The sequence below is a fragment of the Embiotoca jacksoni genome, unplaced genomic scaffold (assembly GCF_022577435.1).
Source record: "Embiotoca jacksoni isolate LCO1_2020_lvr unplaced genomic scaffold, fEmbJac1.0.p SCAF_9, whole genome shotgun sequence".
Taxonomy (NCBI): Eukaryota; Metazoa; Chordata; class Actinopteri; family Embiotocidae; genus Embiotoca; species Embiotoca jacksoni.
In genome coordinates this window covers 4,208,773-4,227,768 of record NW_027185447.1, presented here as the reverse complement: position 1 = coordinate 4,227,768, position 18,996 = coordinate 4,208,773, and the positions used below count along the sequence as shown (strand labels likewise).

General features: G+C 41.3%; 1 protein-coding gene across 5 annotated transcripts in view; it reads right to left on the bottom strand.

Annotated features, from left to right (window-relative positions):
• hdac7a (histone deacetylase 7a) overlaps positions 1-15,882 on the bottom strand; it is a 65,842-nt gene extending 49,960 nt beyond the window's left edge. For 2 of the 5 annotated variants that reach the window (XM_069140966.1, XM_069140968.1), the window contains exon 1: positions 15,599-15,881. In XM_069140966.1, the coding sequence (XP_068997067.1) occupies positions 15,599-15,617 (19 nt within the window). In that variant the 5' untranslated portion in view covers positions 15,618-15,881. Of the gene's footprint in view, positions 1-7,248; positions 7,271-14,912; positions 14,969-15,598 lie in introns of those variants that run through there. The other 3 variants (XM_069140970.1, XM_069140967.1, XM_069140972.1) reach the window with 3 other exon arrangements.
• Between the last annotated feature and the right edge of the window lie 3,114 nt (positions 15,883-18,996).

Below are 18,996 nucleotides of genomic sequence, written 5' to 3'. Positions count from 1 at the left end.
TAGTGGCCGGTTTACACTGTAAATATGTTCTGCAGCGTTTCTTAAGCAGATCAGTTTTCAATATTGCAAATGAATATTGGCAGAAGATGAAACAGCCTCAGTGAGCTGAGAGATGAAGAGATGAAGACGGTTTTACTGCAGCCCATAGAAACCAGACCACCTCCAACACGTCTTTTAACATCGCTGTGTGCATGTGATGTAAATCGGACTTGTCCTCAATGAAGCCTTTGCAGTTGAACTGCTTTGTTTCCTTTATGTTTGTGATACATGTGACCCTCTTTGATTAAACTGTGAATAAAACTTTCTTTTTAGTCACATGAGTTTCTCAGGTCTGCCTCCTAACATCTTCCTACCATGAATCTGTGGCTAGGCCTGCTCACAGTGCGCAGATGAATGAGATGACAGTGATTTATGTACTTTATCTTCTGATACTTGGGAGGAAAACCGTGTCAAACTGAACAAAAGCAAGAAACACAAATGCAACCCAGTGCAAAAGTAGAACAGTTACCAAATCTAGAATTAAGGCATCATATTTTCATGTAATGAGGAAACATTTGTACATTTAAAATTTGGATTCATGTGGCTCAGAGGAAATAAATGTATTATATTTTCCTTTTCTCTGAATCTGAGATTATAGAATATTGTTGGCAAACTAAGTGTTTAATGCTTATAGTGTGCTGTCTGACACAAAACCATTTGATTAGCTCTGGAAAGCCAGATTATGGTTGCTCAATGCTCAAAGTATATCTTCCTTCCACCACCCTGCACCACACCAAAGCTTATAATATACACATCAGTCCGCCAGGATACCTGTCAGGATGATGTTTCGGCTCGCCTGGGCATGAAAAGTATAGACGCATGTATGACGGGTCAAAGAAGGCGGTCATGTGAGTAAATGTAGAAAATGATAAGTACACATAAGAATCAGATCTGAGTGGTTGGATGGAACAAACACAGGACTTTCACCTGAGAGACCGATGTTTAAGTCCATGAGAGAGCAAAAAGGCAATGTAGATTTAATGTAACACATGTAATGTAAGGCATGTATGTTATTTGACATATGAAATGTTACTTTTGTAATATTCATTTTAACCCAAATCAGGATTTTTTTTTTTTTCCCTACCCCTAATCCAGTAGGTTTTGTGCCTAAAGGGGACAAAATGTAACATTGACACAGTATCCTTTTGTGTGTATTACACATTTTAATATGATAATGGGTTAAAAAATGAAGAGGGAAAAAATTTCACTGTTTTACTTACTGCAGTAATTATTAAACAAAAAAAACAGCAAAACTGTATATTTACTAATTGTGGAGTAAATATGGAATACACAATATACTTAAGTGATATTGTAATCTTTAACTATGATCTAATTTACAGTATTGTGTTTCTTGTTGTCAACAAGTTGCATCTTAAAAGAACAGTCTTTTATTTTATATAATCAATACCGTTATTGTGATTATGAATACAGTATCAATACATTATTGCTTAAATTCTACAGTTTACAATGATTATACAGTTAACCTGGTGTAAATGGTTTCCAGTAACTTACTATGCTGCCAGTTAAGATCCCAAATTATACGACTATAAAATAACTGAAAACCTTTAAACAGAAGATATTAGGAGGAAGCTCCGTGGTAACGTGGTTGAAATCAGTTGTCAACAGTTGCTCTAGAACTGGGGATGTGGTAGAAAGTACAGCAGCATTTATCACCTTTGTATGCTGACATAATCTTTAACCAGGTTAATTAGACTTCTACAGTAGAAGTAAAAATGTCAAATTATAAGCTCATGATTATTGGTTATATTCCTGGTTATAATCATAGACTGGAGATCAAATGAGAATGAACACTGTAATTCACTGCAGCTGTACCACCTACTTTTTACAGTCAATCATGAACAATTTTCTGACACTGCGGGCTCAAATCTGTACATGCAGTTATCGGACCACCTAGCACAGGACTCCCTGAGCCTGTGCATGAGGAAGTGAAGCATCCTGTCTGTGTGCAGGGTGTTCAAAGACACACACACACACACACACACACACACACACACACACACACACACACACACACACACACACACTACACCTACAGAACATACGTTACTGACGCAGGACCGTCGTCTTATCAGTTTTTCTGCTCCAAAGTCAGACACACACTGAGTCACTTACACCCTTTAACATGAAATACACTCCAGTGTGGTCAGCCTGATACAGAAGTCCTCGTCCTAAGTTTATCTACAAAGTTACATTATGTATCATAAAAATCAGTTAATGTCCTCGATGAAAAACCCAGAACTTTAAGTAATGACTATCTCTATACTAAAAAGCTAATGTTTACATGTAGAACAGGTTAAAAAATAAACAATGTATAGACAAAGAGCTGCTGTAATTCGTCGTAATTGTAATCTTTAAAAGAAAACCTTTTTTTTCTATATCTGTCATAGGTATGTATGTTTTGTCATTTTACTTTAGTTCATCCCTATCTACTCCCTGTTTTGCATTTTTTTTTTACATTTTTTGAATGTTTTGAGTCAGAAACTGACATTTATGCATTTTTCCCCACTTTCAACCGTCTTTTTGTTTCCACTGAGCACAAGCGTGTGTGCCTTTTATCCTTTTTTCCGATCTCGCCGTCAGCCAGGTCAACAACTGATGTTTAGACCGATACTGAAACCAAGAAGTGTGTCTTCTGCTGGTGGAGCTCCATCGTCCGCTCGCTCACCCTCGGGTGCCTCTTTGAACAGGGGGGAACCCAGCACTGTTCCCAGAAACACTCGCTGTGTGGGTGTACACGGCTATATAACCGGGTGTGAGAGTTGTCTGTGTCTTGTATGTGTTTGTGTTTGCATGTGTCTGTGCATGCAAGCATATATGAGTGTGTGTGTGTGTGTGTGCGTGCGTGCGTGCGTGCGTGCGTGCGTGCGTGCGTGCGTGCGTGCGTGCGTGTGTGTGTGTGTGTGTGTGTGTGTGCGCGCGTGTGTGGTTAGTCCATTCAATTACACAATCTACCATGGAGTCTGAATCACATCCGGTTTCGAGCTGAAAATAACAAAACCACAGGGTGACAGAAAAGCAGCACAGCAGGCAACCGCCCACAAGGGGAGAGGAATACACACACACACACACACACACACATGGTCCGGCACTGGTCAGTTGTTATTTTTCACAAACAACATTTAGTTTAAAGATTTTTCTCTTACAGAACTAGTTCCTGTTTGAATGTGTTATCTTTTGATTATTCAGATTTTAAACTAAAAATACATTTCAAAATATTGCAAAAGTCCTTACATATATGAGGGCTTATGGAGAATCATAGGTCTACTTAAAATTTAAAGGACACAACACTGTTATAAAGTCACTGTGGTCAGCATGGAAAATGTGAATCAACCTCGGCTTCAGTGCAAACATAATGGAACCAAAATCAGTTTTCAGACACATGATTAGTCATCGTTTAGTTGTAAATTATACTGACATGGTTAAAAGCAGCCGGTCTGACGTAAGTAGCCTTGCTGTCAGTACTTTATGAGGCAGGATGTGGTCCCCTGTGTGCTAGAAAGTTACCTCCCACCTGCAGAGATGTGCTCCTTCTACAACATAATGATCCTGCACACAAAACAACAAAAAAGTGTGCAAAGCTAAAGTGAAATCCTCACAGAGTGACGATCAGACTGCACAAAGCCGAACAGTAGGTGGAGGGTGCTGTGTCCAGTCACTACAGCTGGGTATTACCCATGAGTCTTAGTGCTTTTTTGGTACCAAAATGTGATTGTCGGGCCACATTTTGTAACTTCAATTTGTACAGTCAAGTTAATCTGCGATGTACCCAAAGACATTTCACTGCCTGGCTGTTTGCGTGTGCGTGTGCGTGTGCATGTGCGTGTGCGTGTGCGTGTGCAGTGAATCGGCTGACTGCTGAGCTCTGTGCACATTTGTGTGTCTGCTTCTTTATCTGCCATGTGCGGACAATGTGTCATTGTTAGAAAAACACAGCACATGTGCTTGTATAAACATGAATGAGTGTGTTTTACAGAACGCAGAAGGGTATGACCCTTATTTCCACTAATTAAAAGAGACAGTGGTCTCAGTAAACTATTTTAACACAGTTAAAGTCCAACAGACGCTATCTGTAAAAGAAAATTAGCGGAGATAGAGGTTTTAGAGAGAAGGAATGAAGGAGTGGAAGCAGAAGGGATTGAAAGGATTCAGTGAGGAGGAGGAAAGTCAGAAAGAGAAAAAGAGGACGTGAAGGGAGAGGTAAAATAAGTAAAAAGGAGGATAGGATGAGAGAAACAGAGAGCAAGAGGCTGAGTGCACTGTAATAATGTTTGGCCTTGGTCTGCCAGCGGGGTCCTTCCCCTTAAGAAGCCAACAGGAATGCGAGGAATGCTGCACCAGAAGAAAAAAAAGGAAGGAGAGGGGGAGAAACAGAGGAGAATGATGGGAAAGAAAGGAAAGGAGGAGAAGGAGGAGGGAGGAGTGCAGGGAATCCAGAGCGAGATGAAGACAGAAAGAGGGAGACGGGAAAGTGAAGGCAGGGAGTAATATGAGGAGGTGGGGGGGGTCAACGCTGAGGAAAAGATTTATTATCTTTAGCGGGCTGAGTAAACACAAGAACAAAGAGGATGAAAATAAAAAAAAGGCTGGAAAATATTTGAAAGGAAAAACAAAACAAAAAACTGAGATCTGTGTGTGCATTTTTTTGCATGTTGATATTCATGTATGCACAAAACCATGAGTCTATGAGTGTTTACATGTGTGAGTCTGTGTGCGTGAGTGAAAGAGAGCATCAGGGTGTGGTGAGCTGCAGCACTGAATGAAACTCGGAAATTTTCTGAATTCTCTTTGCTTCTATTCTCAGTGCTGGAAATTTCACACCTGCAATATCTGACAGAAAATATTCTTTCTCCATGTGTGTCATCTCTTTCAGTAAAAGTCAGCCTCAGTCTTGTGGCGGTCAGCTGATCATCATGAGATCGAGACACATACTTTCGTGAGGCTACAGGGTTATTTAAAGTAACAAATATGCAGTGCTGGGATGGTAGAAAATTATACATTTAGCCTCCCTGAGACTGAACTCACAGACACAGCTACAGCTACAGAGCAGTAATGCACCATGAAGCCAAACCTCAGTGACTACAGACTGACAGAAGACCAGGATCTGAAGTTTTGTCATCTGTTTTAACATAATAAAACATTTTTACAGTACAGAAATGTGTATTTCCTGTGAGACCAGAATTACTTGGAAATCTCTAGTCTCTAGAACCAAATTTATCACACTTACTGCGCTCCCTGTTGTAGACAGACAATACAGCAGCTCAAGCAAGACAGCTGCTACAGCTAAGGGCTCATCAATACAAGCAACCCCTTTCTCAGACAGATAGTTATGAGATCAGTTGTGAATATAAAAAACTGACCGTAGCTGCTTAACTACGTTAAACTACATTTAAGTTATATTCAGTTAATCATTTTAGAGGTATGACGATTCATCAATGAGCAAAGGAAAATAAGTTTGCAACTAATTTGACAATTCATTTGATTATTAAATGTGAAAATTTGCGGATTTTCTTTGTCATATGGGAAAGGAAATTAGATATATTTGGGCAGTTGAATGGTTGATTAAAACAAAACGTATCGAAGATGTCACCTTGGGAAATTGTGACTGAAATTTTCATTTTTATGACATTTTATGTCAAAAAACAATTGAGAAAACAATCAGCAGATGAATCACAAAAGAAATCTTCTTTAGTTGTAGCCCTGAATAATTTACAAAGACCAAAAATAATCAGCCAGCAAAGGACTAACACAACAGGATTACAATCTTTCTATTGGAGTTTGTTGGACAAATGTGTATTTTAGCATTACTGTAAAGTACACCATATATATAATAGTCTATAATCCTGACACAAACTAAGAATGTTTGTTTAAGCAATAGTTTTATTTAGAATCAATTTGTTTGTCAGTTATGGTTGTTTTGATAACACCGATTAATGTTTGCATCTTTAAATGACTCTGGCATATTTCAAGCCAACATAAATGAATAAGCTCAGTACAGCATAGAGCGTAACACTTATAATGACATTAGATATCAGACAACCTTGTGCCCCCAATACATCCATCAGTTCATTTGAGGATACTTGTGTGACGTTTTGCCTCACCTAGACATCAAAAATAAGTTGACTCAAGTTCAGACAAAAAAATAGCTAACTTTACATAACTAACATTACGTAGTTACTTAACGCCCTTAAATATATTACTTTATGGACGTACCTTACATTACTTCAACGAAATCCTTGTTGACTTTTTTTTTATTTCTCACAGACTCATACAACGGTTGTTGGGGTGACAGTTTTGTGTTTGTCCAATCTAACTGCCCCCAAACTACCTTTTGACACAGGTTTTGACATCAAGTTTTATACTGTGTCACATGACCTCCTCTTTGGACCCTGGTAATACATGTGTGTACTTTTTATGCCTAGACGAGGCAATTCGTGGCACTGACACGGTATCATCTAACGACTGATGGGTGTATGACACATACCAAGCTGTATCATGAGTAATCATAAATGGAAACCAAAACAAGACACAATCCCACATACCTAAGCAGACTGTAACTTCTTTAAAGATGCACAAGCACATTCACAATGTTTCCACGTTTCCAAGCCTTGGTGACATGTGCAATCCTCTGAAACACAATGGATCGCTGAGAAACATTTTCCACAACAGAGCAACTGTGTGCAGTCATCACGAACCAGTGTTCAGAGGTAAAATAAAGAAGCAGAGAGACTTTTTCTCCAGGGGTCTGTACAATGACTGATCATCCATTTCACTCACTTGAAGAATATTACTCATAACAATCGGTCACATAGCACAAAACATCATCATACATGTTCACACAGAAAGTTGAACTGCAGCTACGAAGAGCTCTCTGACAGCAGAAAGATCACAGCAATGATGGAGATAAGAACTTAAATTGAAAGATCCTTTGTCTGAATGAATTAAGAGTTTCTTTCGGATGTTTGATCTGGTTAAATTGGAAGTGAAGTGAGGTCAACCCCAGCGACAGCGCAAGCAGAGTGCATAATGAAGGGCAGAGGATCATTTACACCCTGAGGATGTTTGGAGTTATGGCAAGTTGTTTAAAACACAGCGAAAAAACCATAGCAACCGCAGGAAAATCCCGAGGACACACAAATACACACACATACTAACCCTCAAAACATGAAGTCAAATCAAATCAAAACTCACCCTTAATACACCCACCATTCTGAACAACAACAAGCCTGAGAAGCGGGAGTGTGCGTAGGAAACACCCAGACAGGCCAAAAATAGCTGCACACACACTCGTTCCCCATCTCTCACTTTCAATGCCTCGCTCTTGTCTTCTCCCCTCTCTCGATGTCTGTCGCTCGTGTTGCAGTAAAACCGTCGGTAGGAAAATAAATAAGTTAATGCTCCCATACGGAAAATATCACCCACTTAAGAGTGTGCTTGAATGTGAGAAAATCAGAGTATGTGATTCAGTGTGTGGAGAGAATAATGACTATTTTGGCAGAACTGTTGAACAAGGGGAAAACATAAAGCTTCTCACAGGAGGGGAAAAATTAGCCGGTAGAAATTGGTGTGTTTGTCTGACACCCTGAGCCGGTGAGATATATATTGAAGAATATTGCACAATACGATAAAGTAATTCTGGTATTTTTTTTTTATTGGAAAAATGAATATGAATCAAATAAAATAACCCCTGACAGGATTCAGCCGTGCAAGTGGATCTTCCTCAGCCGTGTTCTCCTGCATCATTTTCACGATTCTGTCACACCCATGGATATTCAACTTTGCTCCAAACCATGATGGCAACCTTGTCAGTTTGTTTAGATTCAGGATGCCCAATTACAAGAGAGGCAGGGCTCGTAAACAAAAGTCACATGGACTCACAAGTAGCTTGTTGACTGGGCATTTTTAGAAACCTGTCATCCTGCAAAGTTGGAGATTTTCAAACAAACACAATTGCAGTCCTGAGCTATATTAAGCCAACTGAGTGTGTGTTTAAAGCATCATTCTGATTTATTGTAAAATGGACCTCATTTTCTTCGTTTTTGACCATCATCTCTTTCTGTTATGATAAGACCGTCCTCGCACAGGCAACTGCTGGAAATTTATTGACATCCCTGTAACAAGCCTGAGGGGGCAAGAAAAGTGCGCTCAGACAACCAGATAAGTTGAAAACAAATCAGATGATTTAAACCACTTGGAGGTAAAACACAAGAAAAGGCAGATTGACCAGCCATTCTTCTTTCAAAGGCATTAAACACTGCCGTTTTGTGAAGGTGATTAGTGTTTAAGAGATGTGTGCAAAGGTGCCTTATGTTGAGACACCAAAAACCATGTGGTTAGTCTTTGGAAAAGATCATGGTTTGGGTTAAATGTGGCCAGGTTGCAATTTGGTTAGGTTTAGGGTCAAAGAAGGAGGTCGTGTGACTGAGTAGAAAGAGTGATAGATTGCATAGCGAGGAACTAGGATGGAACAAACACAGGTTTTTTTAGTCAGATGACTAGCATTTGAGTCCGTGAGAAAAGCAAAAACATGTTTCGTATTACTGTTGTAACGTCAAATATTTAATGTACAAACATAAAGAAACGTACATGACATTCAAAATTACCTACTTTAACTGGTTCTATACTGGTGGGTGGTGACTCAAAAATGAGTCATTTTGTTTGGGTCATGGATGTATACATGTAAAAAAACGTTAAGGGAAAAACAAAAGTCTAAATTTTATTTTGAACTCTACATAACCTCTGCTGCTTAGTTTTTATCTTGAACAACATACATTTCCCATGATGTCGCCATTATTGCCATGACAGTATTGACCAAAAACTAATGTCATAACATTGGTGGTTAGATCTCACTCGAGCATTTGGAAACAGGGTTCAAATTAGATAAATGCTTTTTTATTTCTGTTTTTTTGGCCCTATTTGCACTTTCGTTAAATTGATGTGTATATATGAAATGTTTTTAACAATGTATGAAGACTGTCTATTACTGCTTTGTTAAATAAATGAGTGGCTCAAAAAGTTCATAACTTCGGGTCGAGAATTGCTGACTTTGGAAAACTGTGGGTCCTAAGCTTCGACCAGTTGAGAACCACTGTTTGAACCCAAACAATAATCATTTCCTAAACCTAACCATGTAGTTTAAGGTGTCTAAACCTGAGGCACCTTGTATGTATCTCTGAGACACCAGCGGCTGTGAAAATGTTTTAAATTGGACAGACCGATTCAGTAATAATTTTTTTGGGTAATTTGTTTGCATTTCCAGACCTCAGCAATTAACTTGGCAAATACAAATAATTCCTAGAGTTTGGTCACACCAACATTTAAAACAACATGATTTTGCAGCATATCCAATGTAATCCAGTGGAGCGACAGTGATTTGTAGATTTACTTGCTGGCTAATTGACTGTCAGCAAACTCTCTAGGTTGTCAGCTTTATTTTCCAATCTGTAGCCTTTTATTGAATGACATGATGTGCAATGGGGAGCAACATCCAAGATAAAGTAAACAAACAGCAGAAACCTTTTACAGAGCGCCTGCAGGAGCTGACTGACTGATGGCCGTCAGCCGGGCCAACTGCTAAAGTGATTTAGCGGTTAGTTTGCCAGCTCCAGCAGTACAGGTCTCTGTGAATTAAGTCACTACTGTGTAGACATACTGGCTATACAACCACTACATGTGCTTCAGGAATCAGAAAAGGTCACTAATTGCTATATAATCACCCAGTTGCCTTTTCAACACATGAGCAAATCAATCATCTGACGATTTTCTGTATTCTGTTATTTTAATATTTATTTAAGGAGATTATATTGTTGTTGGTTAAATTTTGATGTGTGCACTTCAGAGTAGTGAGCAGGTTTAACGTATGCACTGACACATGGTGTGTGGGTGGAGGGGTTTTTGCACCGGGCCCTATTGAGGCTTTGAGTGGCCCTCTTCGCTGGTTTCATACCAATGTGTGACAAAGAAGCAGGCTGTGAGATGTCAACACCTTCGGAGCGACAAAACCAAGATCAGTCTTGACAGACCACAAAAGTGTTTTCTTATGAGAGCTTAAACATTTCTGTCACTATAGGAGTTAGCATGTCACTTAAAGGGTCAAAGGGCATCCTCTTTACTCTCTAGCACACAAACACATCTGATACACAACTGATCTGTTTGCCTATAATAATGTGACAATTTGTCCATCCTTATGTAACTCCCTTCCAAAGGTGGGCAGAGGTTCAGGCTCAGTGAGGGTACAGCAACTTGGAGCTGGCAGGAGCTCACTGTCTTGCTCAATGACACTTCAGCACTTCAGATAAATAAGGATAAACCTATGTTTTTCCAGGGCTCAGTTGTTGTTAGGAGGGGGTGATTCATAATTTTCCCACACTGTCTGTCCGCTCAAGATAAGATACAGTCAGATAAACGTTATTATCCGTGCAGGGAAATGGATCTTGGCTGCTGAAGCTCCTGCAGCGAGTGGAAGAAAACAGCAACAGGCGACGGGCAGGAACACATCACACAGCTACTCTGTGAACCACTTTATACACTCTTCCTTTGTCAGTAGAAGGAGAAGATGAAATGTGTATCTGCTGTCTGTCACCGATGACTGATGAACTTGTGTTTTCTCTGGGCTTTTTCGGTGAAAGGTTATACCTCTCTTCTCTGCTGTGCCCGCTGTGGGAATTTAAGAGACAGAACGAGAGAGCGAGCCAGAGACAGATGGCTTTTCCTCGCAGGATATCCTGTTCTAAGTAGAGCTGCTGGGCCTGTTCTGACCTCCTCACCCCTCTTGACCCCTGACCCAACCGTAGTTTAGGCTAACATCTCCAATGTTTCCTCATTGCCCAAATCTCTTGGTGTGCTTTCAAGCTTTTCTCTGGTCTCTTTGCTTTCTCTTCCTCCTAACTCCTCAATCATACTCACAGGTGTCACATTTCCCTCCTTTTCTCTTTATTCCTTTCATGTTTAATATTTCCATCCTTGGAGTCTGTCATCATCCATATCCATCACTGAAAAACTAAAAGTGAAACCAGTATGACTTATTACTTAAAATGCAAATTAACTATTAAATCTTAACATCAATTCATATCCCAAGAACAGATTGCCCAGCCATTATCAGGCCATTACGTGTAATACACCCATCAATCCACTAGAGGACCATTTCAAAGTCACGTTTTGCATTGGCTAGGTGTGACAAGTAAGGTGCCTGTGGTGGAGGCACCAAACACTACATTGGGATGTTTCAGAAAAGATTGTGGTTTGGGATAAAATTGGGCAATTTTGCATACGTGAATAATTAAATACTTTATTTTAAGTAACTAACTTGCGTAACTTAAAGAAATTCCCTGTTGACTTTCTCACGGACTGTTTGTTTCCTCCATCTGTCCCCAACCTCGTTACTACCCAGAATTGATCACTCTTTGTACTTTATCACATGGCCTCCATGACAGATCCTCATTCTTTCACGTTGGTCCTACATGCGTGTACTTTTCACTTTTCAGGCAAAACGTGACACTGACAGTGGACTGATGGTTGTATTACACACTGGCATGATACAGCTGGAAAACATTTTAGTTATTTTTTTTATCATCTCAAAAGCCTCGACAGTCACAGATCACTAATACATTTTATCAATAATATATCCTCACATAAAATGTATTGCCGCCTTGTTCAGTGATAAAAGTCTCCAACCACCATTTTCCCTCATTTTTGATCAGTATTTTTTTCACTTACTACTTTTCTACAATACAAAGGGATTTCACAAGAGTTTATAATGTATATGATGTGTAAGCACAAGACACACACATGAAAAAGTTAACTGTCCTTGTTTTCTTTTAACTTGCTCTCTCTGACCTTTCAGAGTTCCCACTTACTTGTACAATTCCCTCCATCTTTAAAAATTAACCATTCACCACAATTCCACTCACTCTTCTGACCATGTGCGTCATGCGCTTAAGAAATATATTCTCCTAATACTATCTTGGAAAACTGGAAATTGCGTGTTGCCAATATTTTCCTAAATTAAGTGTAATTTTCTCAGCACTGCTGCCATGTACTGACATATTTAGCCTTGTTTCAAGTAGATATTGTTTCAGCAAATCTCTGAAAAAGACAAGTTATCATGATGTCACTCCTTTGGCTTCACAAATTTGCAAACCTCAAACAAGAAAAGAAGAGCATAGTGATAAAAATCTTAATTTGACAACGGAAACTAGGTATTTATTCTTACCCTGACATGCCCAACTTGTTCTCTTCCACCACTTTCTCTCCCTCTCTCCCTCTCTCGCTCTCACCCAGCCCTCCCACCTTGCAGTGTAACTGGAATCCATTAGCTGATGAATGGTTGTTTGTGTTTTCTTAAGCTCAACAGCGCCACCCATAGCCTTCGTGGCCAAAGACGGGGATAACAAAACATGCACTGTGATTAGAGAAATAATTAGGTAATCATCCTCTGACCTATGAGCCAAGCCCGGGGTCAAGCAGATACAAAGTGGGCTGCTTACCAGGTGCTTTCCCATCAAACTCAGTCAGTGGACACAGCTGCAAAGTAAACTGGTGTCATTGTAAGCAGACAGGTTGCATTTACAACACATTTCTGTCCCTGTGTCCTGATTTCATTGCATGTCTGTGAATGTGTGCTGCTTGCATTTAAGCGTGCATGTGATGAGGATCCCAGCGGACCAAGTGCAGAGTTTGCCTGGAGAGGCTGCGGTGGAAATCAACACTTCCTGCTTCCTGTGGCGAGAGGAAGTGCTACCGTCGCTGTCCCCTTATCGCTGGGTACACAGGCGGCGTGCAGGGAGGAAGACGGGGAGGGAGGGAAGAGGAAGAGGAGGAGGAGGAGGAAGAGGAGCAGGAGGGAGGTCAAGCAGGCTAGACAAAGGGAGAGGCCTTAAGAGGCTGATAGAGCTGTGTCCACCAGGGTTTAAAGTGTTTGTTTCTGTGGAAAAAATAGTAAGAAATGAATAAATAATTATAGAAAGAGGCTGATGAGGAGGGGGAGAACATGTGTAAAGTGTTTTCTACAGGCTTGTGTTGCATTTGTTATTGATGTTATTGATTTCTTTATGATCTCAGCTCTTTGGCTGCTTTGTTTGCCAGCTGCCATCCTCTCTCCACTGGGAGACACAACAGTGTTTGACTACTACTTGCTAGTTAATATCAGCTACTCAACTGCCAGGAAACATCATTTGGCATGCACTGATTGAAGGCTAAAGCTTTCTATAACACATACTTGGTTATAAAGTATTAAACATGACATCGCGGTCCATGCAAGCCAAGAGAAAAATCACCCTGAACTTCACCCAATGTGTGACATCATTGGCATTTGGTTGCATGTCGGACTGTGGGAGATTAAAGTAGCAGCTATGGTGAGACCATATCTAGTTTATATTATAATTTATAGTAGTTAATATTAAACATCTCATATTTTGTTGGCCATGAAGGCCTTAAAGTGGACACTTGGTGTAAAGTAACCTATTGGTGTTTACATTCCCAGGTTTTCAGATAATGCAGTTTTGACAAAGTCGTTGGCGTCAGATAGATATGCAGAGGTTGCCCTTTGGCGTCAGCATGGTGACCACTCAGGTCAGAGAAGGAGGTCATGGGACAGAGTAGAAAGACCGACAAAGTCAGCATAGGTAGGAGTTCATGGGTGGATTGATTAATGGGACTTTCACCCCACAGACTGGTGTTTGAGTCCATGTAAGAAAGTTATTTCCGTAACATAATGTATTAAAAGTACATAATGTCATTTATTTGGTTACTTGCATAAAAATACTTGTAAAATTCATGATCTTCATGTAACCATAGACTGTATATAAAAGCAGACGTAGCTTTTGGGTCTGAAAAATGAGGCCAATGTGGAAGTGCCTTAAGATGCAAAACCACCGAGTGCCACTAGAGGTTGGCTCCAAAAAGCCGTGTTTTGGGCGCCGTGTCTGTTTGAGTGACAGTCTCTGTGGTCAGTCAGGTTACGGCTATTGGGGGGCGGGACGTAGTTTCATCGGGTTTCAAATCAGATCGAGTCGTATTCACCGCTCAGTCCCCCCCAGCTGGTCCAAATATGGTCACTTCTGGCTCCAAACCGCTCGGGACTAGCAAGATAGCGACGGCCAAAATCTGAACTCGAAGCTTCATGATGGCTATTCACAAACCAATGGGTGACGTCACTGTTGGTTGCTGTAGTTTTTGTGCCACCTTGCATGTGTATGAGACGCCAGCGAGCTGTGACAAAAGTGTCAGTATTTGACGCCCTGGCATGACAACGGGTTGGTGTAAAGAGGAGCATCCCTATCCCCTTAAATGGTTGTTAGGGGCGACTTCATGTAGCCTGCTGGCAGATACAGTTGAGCTGCAGGCAAGCAGAAAAGTGAATGAAGACAGAGAGCGACAGAGGTTGTCAGGAAAAGAAAAAGACAGAAGCAGCTTGTGTCTGTAAAAAGCACAAATGCAACAAGTTGGATGCATTTTGCAGATTGCAATCAAATTGTATCTACTCGCACTTTATTCTGAAGGAGCAGAGAGAGACAACGAGAAAGACAGAGGGGGAGGGGGGGGTGATTGGGATCAGGGTGGGGAAGCTTTCAGCACTTGGGATTGTCCCAGATGGACACAAACCGCTCCCTCCCTTTATAAACAGCCTCTGGCTTCTAACTACTCTCCTCTCAATCACCAGTTTCTTCTTCTTTTCTTTTCCGCAATTTTGCAGAGATTCTGGGACCCTCAGAAGAAAACATGAACAAATCAATACTTTCTGTTTTTATTTTTTTTCTTCTGACAACTTCTTCTGTCCCCCGGCACCAGGACCACCGCCGCCCCCAATCCTTGCCATTTCCAAAGTCAACACACCACTAAATGCCAGGCTGACTCACTTCCACTGTGGGTGGCTCTGTTTCCAATTTTCTCACCACCTCAGCCACCCCACCACCTTGGGAGAAAAGAGAAAACTTTTGTCCAGAAAACAAAAAAAACAAAGAAAAAGTAGCCAAATAGACATGCAAGAGGGAGTCACATTTTTCCAAATAACTCAGTGTTAAAGGGACAAAAGCATGCATGTAGATGCGGAGAAGAGACGTGGAAGGAGGGGAGAGGGGGGGACCAAGCATGCTTCTCCCACTTCTTTTGTGGGTCTGAAATAGTTATCACTGTTTTCCTTCCTTTCTTTCTCTTTGAGAGAGCGTGGGAGCGCCCTCAGAGAGTTGCAGAGAAACCACGGGGCTCATAACAACAGGAGGAAGCCGGTAACTTGAGTAACTTGGGCCGGGCAGAGAGAGGGGACACGGAGGAGAACAGGAATGGAAGACAGCGAGCGACTGAGAAACATTCAGCAACTTTGTATCTTTACATGTCTTAAAAAAAACATGAAAACAAGCAGAGGCACATACGCCACATTCACAAATAACCTGTCATAGCATTTCCCTCACACACATACACACACACACACACACACACACACACACACACACACACACACACACACACACACACACACACACACACACACACACACACACACACAGACACTTTAAATAAGAAACTTTCCCAAGCAGAGCCTTACCAGTCTGTGTTGTGAACATTCAGCGTGTCACAAAGTCCCATCAGTCATGTTCACGTACAGTTCAATCCAGAGAGCGGTGAGGACACTCAAACAACACACACACACACACACACACACACACAAACACACAGGCGCAGTATCAGTTCCCTCTTTCCAAGTGTTGAGAAAGTGAGGGGCCGCAACAAAAGGCAACAGAGGGAGGGAGAGACTGAGGAAGAGAGAGAGAGAGAGAGAGAGAGATTAACCCCTCTGAGCTGACTGGTGGACTCTCTCCCTCCCTCACACACACACACACACACACACACACACACACACACACACACACACACACACACACACACACATACACACAGTTGGTTTGCCGTATCACTGAGTTCTTGTGTTTTCTCTCAAGAGCCAAGAGGAGGAAGGGAGAGCACAGTGTGTGTGTGTGTTCATGGTCATAGATATGTGTATTGCAGTGTGTGTGTGTGTGTGTGTGTGTGTGTGTGTGTGTTTGTGTGCGTGTGCGTGTGTATTTTAAGGTAGGAGGGACCAGCTGGCTCGAGTCCAGAGGCAGCCAGCCTGGTAGAAAAAGACAATAGCAGGAAACACTATATCAGGAGGAGGCGAAATACCGTGCACAAAAATAATTAACAGACAGTGAAAAACAATGACATCCACGGTGGAAAACACAGCCTGCAGCCTGCGCCAAACAATGATAGTGGAAACGATGGACAGAAAAAGCACACATATTTTTGTTGTCGCTGTACTGCAGGATATAAAAACAGCAGATCCAGAAAGATGAGAGGCGTCAGTAGCAAGGAATGTCAAAACTGCTGGGATTATTTTTGTAGGTGCAACACTGGACGCAAAAATTCCAAAGTGCATTGCTGCATCTCATGAGGGGAAAAATGCAAACGTTTTTGCAGCTTTTTTGTTGTGCATCATTTTAGAAGTTTTTTGGAAGTTACAGTCACTTGTGCACCATCACACACTCCCTATGCAACCAGTCAGTCATGACTCCCACACAAATCTCACCACCACACACACACATACACACACACACACACGCACACGCACACACGCACGCACACACACACACACACACACACACACACACACACACACACACACACACACACACACATTCCCCCAGTTGTAATCATATCTAGTGATAAGGGCAGCTTCCCCCAGCGGTTGCTGGCTCTGCGGGCTCCGACCACAGTAACTCACAATGGCCCTGTATTCTGAGCCTGCACTGATTACACACACAAGGAGCTGCATTACACTCCGCTAATTCAATTTCCTCCCCTCTGGGTCAACCTTGGTGTGTGTTTGTGTGTGTGTATCTGAGTGCAGGAGGAGGAACTGATTAAGCAATTGTTGAAAAGAACAAGCTGCGTGCACTTAAAGCTGACTGCAATGATCTGTTGTTGGGGGTGACAGGGTTATTGATTAATACCAAAGAATTGCAAACTCTGGATTACAAAGAAAATACACTGAGTTGTTCTGTGTTGGAAATAATAAATCCTAAAACACCACTGATCAGCCGCTCCCCATGTCAAGTCATACGTGTTGTTTATGAGAGCCATTTAAGGCTTGTTCTCAAAAGCAAATGGTGCTTTATTAACTCTTATCACCTGCTTCTTCTCCTCTTCCTCATGGTGCAGTGGAGCAGAGGAAGACAAGCAGGTGAAATAAGATGTAGAGGAGGATAATGTCAGTTGTACAAGCTGAAGCAGTGTAGTGATAAATGAAACAGACATTCACTTCAGATCTTCAACTCTGCATTCAAACTTTACGATATTGATAGTTTGGCTTGTTAACATGCTGCTGTAAACATTTGCACAAACCACAAAGTGCAGCTGGGGATTGACTCAAAGTATGTGGTCATAAACCCAAATAATGCTCGTATTAATGGCTATATTGGGGCAGCTGTGGCTCAGATGGTCGAGCAGGTTACGAACTAATCGTGAGGTTGTTGGTTAAATCACCTCCTCCTGTCTACATGCTGAAGTGTCCTTGGGCAAGACACTGAACCGCAAGTTCTGAACCCTGTTTTGACAGGAAAGCCAAGATAAAACTGTGTACACTTTTGACCACAAACCCTGCCAGCTCAAGTGAAATCAGGCCTACTTCACTGAGCTCTCAAAACAACTTTCCTCATGGGATATTCCTTGTTCGACAGGCGTTCAGGTGTATTTTGCTACTCAGAGGGTTTGAACTTCCCAACTTCCCAGTTGCTCATTAATGCACCATCAGACAGCTGTATAGCATGGAAATGAACACTTAGAGAACAGCTTCAGGCCACCTGTTTGCCAAAACACACTTTAAACCGCTTCCCTTAACACAGGAATAACATGTATTCATATAGAAATACATTTTGACAGCTATTTTAATGAATGTTTACATGCCTGCTGGTTCATATTATGAATAAACTATTTTTATTTCACAATTACTTTGCAATATATAATTAATCTATCTTTAAAACGCTTCATTAGCACCCCAATTTTGGATAATTGAAGGAGGCGGAGCCTTGCTTTAAGCACTCACCTCATGGTTGAATCACACCCATAGCAGTGATCTATCACATCATGCAACCGTCTGCCACAACCTGCTACCTGCAAGGTTTTCCACCTGAGACAATGTCATACTCATACTTCATTAAGTGACGCTGCATGTTTGCGAGCTGTTTTTTCCACTGAAAGATATAACGACATATACTGAGTGAGATTTCACTGCTGCATTTATTTAAGTTGTTCTGAGGCAAGTTAAGTATGGAGAGTATAGAAAGCCATATGAGCTGAGAATGAAAACAAAGTATTTTTTTAGATGACATCAACGCTCTTAATTTATAACCTTACAGTCCAGTTGTAAAAGCACGAAACACTAATTAAAGCTGAGCCTCATTTTGGAGGTCTCTCGGTGGACGTTTCTGTTAAAGCATCCAAAGAAAAGTCAAAATCACTCAGATTAGGGTGTGGATGCAGAATGCAGAGCTCCATCGGTTTTATATGATGAGAATCAGTTGATTCAAACGTTATTTGGCCTCTTGCGTTCCCCTCCAAGGTCTCTTAATCTCAGGGTAGGGGCTCAAAATAGGTTGCAGACCTGTTTCTGGCAAGTCCCACCAGAACACATGTAATCCTGGGTCCCACAGTAAACCCAGGATGCAATACTTTAATAAAACTCCTTGCTTTCATTTGAAGCGCGAGGTCAGCTCCGCAGGCTCCTCCACTCACTCTGTGTAACGCAGCCTGATGAAGCGGCTGGCTCGCTGCAGGTTGTTTATCGGACTTGTTCAACACATCTGAGTCTCATTTCGGCCAAATAAAACACTGCTGTGCGTCACTGTCAAATACATGGCAAATATAAAGAGTGTGTGTGAATGTGAATGTGTGTGTGTGTTAAAGAAT